At 45.2% G+C, this 8,185-nt stretch overlaps 1 protein-coding gene across 1 annotated transcript in view; it reads left to right on the forward strand.

Moving 5' to 3' along the window:
- Nucleotides 1-8,084, forward strand: part of fancm (FA complementation group M) — a 125,536-nt gene extending 117,452 nt beyond the window's left edge. The window contains exons 22-23 of the mRNA XM_055640372.1: nucleotides 831-1,122; nucleotides 7,948-8,084. Of these exons, the coding sequence (XP_055496347.1) occupies nucleotides 831-1,122; nucleotides 7,948-8,053 (398 nt within the window). The 3' untranslated portion in view covers nucleotides 8,054-8,084. The remainder of the gene's footprint in view (nucleotides 1-830; nucleotides 1,123-7,947) is intronic.
- The last annotated feature ends 101 nt before the right edge of the window (nucleotides 8,085-8,185 follow it).

Raw genomic sequence — 8,185 nt, forward strand, 5'->3', positions numbered from 1 at the left:
ATTAAAGAATAGAAAGACCTGGGGTACATCCAAAGACACCTCAAAATGGTAGCATAGTATATGGGGTGGTGAAGAAGAGATGATTGCCTCATTGGCAGTTTTTTGTGGAACTTAATATAACATTGCTTAGGCCATAGCTGGAATATTGTTTTCAGTGCTGGTTGCCGCACTGTAGGAAGGACATGACTGCACTGGACAGGATGCAGAGAAGATTCACCACAATGTTGCATTTATTTAGTTAGGAGGTGGGACTGGATGGGCTGGGCTAGTTTTCCTTGGAGGAAAGCAGGCTGAAGAGGATGTGATAGAAGTGAACAAAATTATGAGACACTAGGTGAATAGCAAGTACGTTTATCCTATGGCTGAAGTGTCAAAGATCAGAAGCCATTGGCTTTAAGGTTAGAAGAGGGGAGACAATTGAGTTTTTAATCCACCAAAGGATTGCTGCACTCTGGTGTATACAGGTTGAGTAGGTGGTGGTAGCAGAATACTCCCACAACATTAAAGCAAAAGCTGGGCAAGTACTCAGTCGCCAAGGTATGGTAGGCCAAGTGTTGGTAAATGCGGTTAGTATAATGATTGGCATGGTCATGGAGCGCTGAAGGGCTTGTTTCTGTACTGTAACTCGAGCACCAGACTGTACCTTTGGATGTACTGATACAATATATGAAAACTTACTAATAAGCATAAACTTTGTTCTGCTTGGTATATCACGATATACAGATGTAATGTTCTTTCTCAGTTATGAAACAAACTTAAGTTTAGTGATTCTGTGCCTCATTTATAGCAAAAGCAAATAGTACTGATCTCTTCATTTCAATGAATTACAGGAGATACATCGAGGGTTTTCCAAAGAACCAGATACTATGATGGCTTATTGTCATCTCTGACCACAGCTGGAATCCGAATCTTGTTCAGCTCCAGTCAGGAGGAAACAGCTGGCCTGCTTGCTGAACTTGCCCGTGTTGAAGAGAGAAAGAACGCTGCCATCACTGTACCAGTGGAGGTTAGCGGTCTCCAGCAGCACATTTTACAGTTCTACCTCAGCTTTCCAGGTGTCAGTTATATAACAGCCTTGAATCTTTGTCACCACTTCAGCTCCGTGAAAGAGACTGCTAACAGGTTATGTAATTTTCTCACTTTCATAGATTATATAATTTACATTTTTAATGACCATTGGTGGTAGAACAGCTTTCCGCACATTTAAATAATTGTTAATATGAATTTCCTCTTGCGTTAAACCAGTGTTAAGAGGGTAAAAATAATTTTACTTCGGAGTCACGTGAGTGATTCCGTGAAGACCCCAGCTCCAGTGCGCATGCGGCCATAATCGCACAGCGTGCAGAACGCGGCAGCCAGCGGGAGTCGGGCAGCTCCCGCATCCAAGGACGAGAGGTAAGTACTTACCTTAATCGGGCCTTGTGGTTTTTGCTCCAGCGGGAGCAAAGTGAGGCATGGTGAGCGGGCCCCGTTTCGACTCCAGCGTGGGGCCGACAGTGACGGGGAAAAGGTGCCACCCGGACCGCTAACGCTGCGGACCGCTGCTAGGAGCTGCGCTATGCCGGTCCGCTGAACAGCTGTTCCGTACAGCCGCGGACCGGCGGGAAATTTTAAAAAACCCGACCGGCAGCCCTGCAGACTCCTGACCAGGAGAATCACCGCCCGGGAACCGCCACAACGCCGCCTGGAAAAACGGCAGGCAGCCTCTACTTACAGGTAAGGGGAAATCTTACCAATTTACAGGTTCTACAGGAGCCATCTTCCTCCAAGCTGGAACAGGTTGGAGACAGCAAAAATGAGTATGTCTGTCTCCCCAAGCCAGAGGAGGTCATGAAGTTCACCTCCAGGAGAAGGACTGCCTGCCCAACTCCACACGAGGGTCCTTATCTGGGAGGCAGCCACCGGTAGCGGTGGAGCTATTTCAATGCTCCCGCTCACTCGACACCGAGCCGCTCCCTGTGCCGCCGGTGTAAAGGGCACTGGCTGAATGCCAAGGGAGCTGACTCCTACCCCAGTGCTATTGCACTAGCCATCTCCCTTATCGAGGGATTGATGCAACAGCGGAGTGGAGTGCTTTGCCTCCTCCCATTTAGCGCATCCTTTATGCTCCTTTTTTAAGGGCTAAGGAGGCCAGGGCTGGGCTGGCTTAAGCGCTGGGCAGGCGGACGAGAACAGCAGTATGCCAGGGGAGCAGGATCAGGAAGAGCCACTGGGTGTCGTGGGCCACTACATGGCTCCTCAACGCGACCATCTTCCCAACAAAAGCCCTGCAGGAACAGGCCTTTCCAGAGGCAAATCCGCAGGCAGCTGGGTCTCGTAGACTCACAGACAAGCAGCGAATTCTACAGAAGGTCAAGATGTTACCACCTTTGCTCGCCTTTGGTGCTGACGCCTAAGATGTTCCCATATTTGGGATACTCGACTGAACGATGGTGCATATAGACCTGCCCGCAACCCCGAATATATGGGGCTATGCAAACCGCTGCTGCGGGGAAGAGGGAGCAGGCTATGGGACGAGCAGGACATCACATCCAACACCCAGCTGGCAGCACCCCTCGGCATCCACCACCAATATCAAACAAGGACTGGTGAAAGCCTGGTGACCGCTGCAGATCCCCCATAGTTCTTTTTAGACGGGGCCCAGAGCGGAGCCGTGGGAAGATGCGCCGCCCCACCGACAGCACCAGCATACCAGCAAACTACGCCTTCATGAAAAACAACAAGCATGGAGGTAGGTAGTCTGGTTCCTCCCAATTTACACTAAAACAAGGGTGTTCTACTAAACTGCATGGGGAGTGGGCTAAGCATGGGATGCTGTCACAAATAACCAAAATATACTCAACAGCATTAGAGGATAAAAACGAATTCAAATTGGGCATTTTACTGCCAGTTCAGCAATGTGCCCAAAGGGCTGTTTCTCCCTCTAAGAAAAGAGAAGTGAGAAGGCAAGCTGAACTAAACAGGCACATTACTAAACGGATTGGAATTTGTATCGAATATATTCACCAAAACTATAAAAGATGATGAATGTAGCATCATCATTGATCTAATATCACTAAATAAATCTGTTGAGTATATCCACTTTAAGATGGAGGTGGAGTTTGTCACTGCCAGACATCTGATCTCCCTAGGATACCTATGGGGAGCATTGATATGGGAGATGCTAACTATCTTATACCATACACTAGGATCATTATAGATACCTAAATATATTTACCTGGATCATGGATATCCCGGTTAGGGCAACCATGGGAGCATATAGCATTTCATATGGTCTAAACCTCCGCCCTAAACTATTAAAAATGGCCATGAAAATATTAAGAAAACAAGCATAATCATGGCACATATTGGATGATATCCTCATATTAGGGGAAACAAAGGAATTAGCTGTGGAGCAGTTCTAGCTACGAAACAGCTCCCTAAAGCTGAGGTTCATCCCACGCCCAGATAAACCAGAATTGAAGTGTTACTACCAAGGATTATCTGGGCTTCAATAACAATTCCGTCCATATGACTGTTACTTTGCCAAGACACTTGGGTCACTATAATCAAATCATGAATGTACCCACTGAAGCTATATCACAATTAAGGTGGTGGGCAGACATATATTTGGCATAGTTTTCAGCCCTATTATCATCACCAATCCCAACTTGGTTATTTTAAAAACCAATGCCAGTACTTTAGGCTGGGGAGCAACTAAACTCCATATCCAGCACAGGTAACAGATGGACCAAGTCACAAACATCGTTACTACACATACCGGGCATCAACTTCTTGGGATTGGTGATCGCCTATTGGGCTAAAAAGCATATGCATTTCAAATGCAGCACGTACATATGTGGTTACGGATTGATAATACTATGGTGGTGGCTTATATCAACCATATGGGGAGCATAGTAATCATTATTGTGCAACAAATTGGTCAAACAAATCTGGCAATGGTGTGTCAAAAGACATTTTAACTATCAGCTGCCTATGTCCTAGGAAGCTAGAACACAGTGGGAGACACCATGTCACGGGGTACAATTTATGATTACATTGAATAGATGTCATAACCCAAAATATCTGCTAAATTTATTAAGCAGTTTGAAAGCCAGATATCAATTTGGTTGCACAAGACGGAATCACCAGTAACCCATGTATGTGACTTAGGAACCAGATTAGAGGCAGCAGCGATAGATGCCTATACGCTGGAAGGGGGAATTTCTGCTTTGCCTTCCTCCCTTCTGCCTCATCAGTCGGGCACTTCGCAATACAGATGGGATCTGTCTCCGAGATATTGAACGTGCCCGACCGGCCTACAGCCATGGTTCCCAGTTCATCACGACACGGTGGGCGAGTCACCTATGGATTTCCCTAGTGGACCATGGTTGCTGACTCAACCCAGTATCAGGCATAAGCCACCCATGCCAGGGAAACATCAAACTCCTGGGTGCAGGTTTTGAATAGACCTTACCAGGGACTGGGATTATCCAAACGAACCATTACCACCATGTCGGCATCCCTGCGAACAGTCACTAAAAGCTAACATGGGTAAAATACTGCCACGACGCAGGGACAACGAACTATTCAACCACTGACGTATTGGAGTTCCTGGAACATCTACACCATGACTAAAAGGTGAGTTACAGTGCCGTAAATACAGCATGGAGCGCCTTATCTGCTTATCTAAAACCGCATGTCAGCAGAGCATGGGATCCCATCCACTGAAGGTAAACTTATGAAGGGCAACTATAATATAAGCCCCAAACACCCAGGTATATACCCATGTATGGGATATTGGTGTGATATTGACATACCTCAGAGAATGGCACCAGCCAGATCCCTCAGCTTGCTTAATCTATGTTTTAAAAAAAGGCTCATGCTTATGGCTCTCGTACACGCTCAAAGAGTCCGGTCACTCCATAAACTAGACTGGATACATGGTGATTACCCCAGACGCATCAAGTTCATATTTAGGTCTGGTAAAATCTAACTCGCAGGTATATGGATTCGGCACGAACTAGCAGGGTCGAGATCGCCTGTGTTTTCCGTGCTGTAGTCGTTATATGGCTATATGGACCAGGAACGCCCGATTCACTGGTGGGATTCCGGGCCTACCCACCAGAGTCCAGGTTGAGTGTGGTGACCCATCTACTACTATATATAGACACAACTCACTATCTTAGAGGGAGAGGAAAGCCTATGGGTCAACCACAGTAACCCAAAACGGGGTACGAGCCAAACCACTCCAAGGTGGCTCAAACAGGTACTGAAAGCTGCCGGAATAGATAATAATACATTTAATCCCATTCCACTAGGGCAGCATTGGTATCAGCGGCTGAACGAATGGACATCCCGGTTGACCACATTTTCAATACAGCAGAATGGTCAAGGGAACCGCGTTCAGAACATTTTTTATTATAAACCGTTGATAAACCTGATTTAATTGCAGGAGAATATTACAAACTGCAATATTAATTTAAGCTCAGAGGAGCTCTGTTATGTTGTTATTGTTAACAAATACCTTTCTGTTTCTTTTGAAAGCAGATCAACTGGTTGATTACGATAACACTTCCTCCCTCATAAACTTCGGCAGTGAGTGAAATAAAAACTGTTACACGGTTTGAAATCACAGACCTTTGAAGTCTTCACGGAATCACTCACGTGACTCCGAAGTAAAATAGTAAGATTAAACGAGTACTTACCAGTACGAAGTTTGATCTGTATTTTATGAGGAGTTACGGTGAGGGATTAAGTGCCCGCCGCTCCCACCCTCATTATATAGATCAAACTAATAAACTGATGTCTCGTGATCTTTACTATCTTACTTCAAATATTGTGTCTATTCTGTGATTTCACACCGCTGCTTCGAAGTATGCCGCATGCGCACTGGAGCTGGGGTCTTCACTTAATCCCTCACCGTAACTCCTCATAAAATACAGATCAAACTTCGTACTGGTAAGTACTCGTTTAATCTTACTATTTCATTTGCATAAGTATATTTTTTAATTATTTGCAAGCTCAAAATTTGTAGTTCTTCCAATTGCACATGTGATTTACAGGTATTATGATAAATTGGTTGATATCCATGCAGATAAGTGCCTCATTTTCTTTACAGCTTTTGTCTATAGTCTCTTCACTTTTACTCTAAGATTTAATGCAACATTCATGAAGCGTATTCTCACACTACTAAAACGTCAATGTTCCAACACTGACACAGTTGAATAAGCTGACTGATATTATATGGAAGGCGCAGTGTTTTGAATGTTTAAAAGGATAGGACGATCTACTGCAAGGATGCCCGAGCATTTTGGAGACTGCAGATTCTGGGCAATCTCAGCAGGCCAGCAGCATTTGCAGAGGGAAATTTACAGAATATGATTCCCACTGGGACCCTACTTGAAGACTGATGGAGTAGAGGGGAGAAGTGTGGTAGAGAGAGGTGAGGAGAAGGGGTGGACGAGAACTGACAAGTGATGAGGATGCAAGAGCGGAGTGGTAATCAGTAGACAAAATAAGAAAGACAAATTCAATGCTAACATTTATATCACGAGGACTGGAATACACAAACAGAGAGGTAATGCTGAGTCTCTATAAGGTGCTGGTCAGGCCACATTTGGAGTACTGTGAGCAAATTTGGGCCCCATATCTGAGGAAGCATGTGCTGGCTCTGGAGAAGGTCCAGAGGAGGTTTACAAGAATGATTCCAGGAATGAGTGGGTTAGCATATGATGAGCGTTTGATGGCACTGGGCCTCTACTTGCTGGAGTTTAGAAGTTTGAGAGGGGACCTCGTTGAAACTCACAGAATAATGAAAAGCATAGAGTGGATGCGGAAAGGATGTTTCCGCTGATGGGAGAGTCTAGGATCAGAGGCCATAGCCTTAGAATTAAAGGACGCTATTTTGAAAAGGAGGTGAGGAGGAACTTCTTTAGTCAGTGGTTAGTTAATCAGTACAACTCATTGCCACAGTGGGCTGTGAAGGCCAAGTCAGTGGATATTTTTAAGGCAGAGACAAACAAATTCTTGATTGGAATGGGTGTCAGGGGTTATGAGGAGAAGGCAGGAAAATGGGATTAGGAGGCAGAGATCAGCCATGATTGAATGGCAGAGTGGACTCGATGGACCGAATGGCCTAATTCTACTCCTATAACTTGTGGTGATTAGCGTATGAGTGGAGATAGTAACAAAGGCTCACACGCTATCGAGAAAAGCAACAACTCATATTCTGCTTGGGCAGCTTCCTACCCAATGGCACGAACATTCAATTCTTCAATTTAGGTAACTTCTCCCTCCGCTACTCATCTACCATAGCCCTGTCCCAGTCACACAGTTCCACCACACATCCCCCAGCCCTCCCTACTTTGACTATTTCACTTTCCCCCCTCTTCTCCCCTTTCCATTCCACCCACTATCCCCCTCCCCCCCTTTCTTTCACCTCCAGTATTTGTAACGATCTCCACCTATTTGCTACTAGACAAAAATGCTGGAGAAACTCAGCGGGTGAGGCAGCATCTATGGAGCGAAGGAATAGGTGTCGTTTCGGGTCTCTTCTTCAGACTGATGTGGGGGTGGGGGGCCGAGAAGAAGAAAGGAAGAGGCGGAGAGAGGGCTGTGGGATGGCTGGGAAGGGGATGGGAAAGTGGGAGCTATTTGCTGATCACTCCTCCTGCATGAATCCACTTATCATGTGTCGGTTCTTGCTCCACCCCTTCCCCACGCCTCTCTTTACCAGCTTTCTACCCTTTTGTCCATCAGTATGAAAAAAGGTCCCAACTCGCAACGTGATCTATCCATTTCCCTTCACAGATGCTGCCTCGCCTGCTCAGTACTGTTTTTTGCCTTTTGTGTGATTTTGTTTGGTCAAAGAAAATATTTACTTGTAAGACAAATTGTTTTTAACAACAGAGGCAGAAATTTATGATAAAGGTCTTCATCTGATTGTAAATTTCTTTTGTTTTTCAGTTCAGTGGTTGAAATCGTAGCTCGAGCAAAGGTTAGCCACCAGCGAGCTGAAAAGATTTACTGTTACCTGCACTATTTATTTGATCCACAAATGGTACCTGATTAACCAGGGCAGACCAGCGGGAAACAAAACTCAGCAGCATAAGTATTTTTACTATTTGCCTACTAAGAATCTTCATATGCACTTTGTGTACAGTTTAAAGTAAAAATTATGTAAATAAAATCTTTCAGCAATATT

Source organism: Leucoraja erinacea, chromosome 9 (genome assembly GCF_028641065.1).
Source record: "Leucoraja erinacea ecotype New England chromosome 9, Leri_hhj_1, whole genome shotgun sequence".
Classification (NCBI taxonomy): Eukaryota; Metazoa; Chordata; class Chondrichthyes; order Rajiformes; family Rajidae; genus Leucoraja; species Leucoraja erinaceus.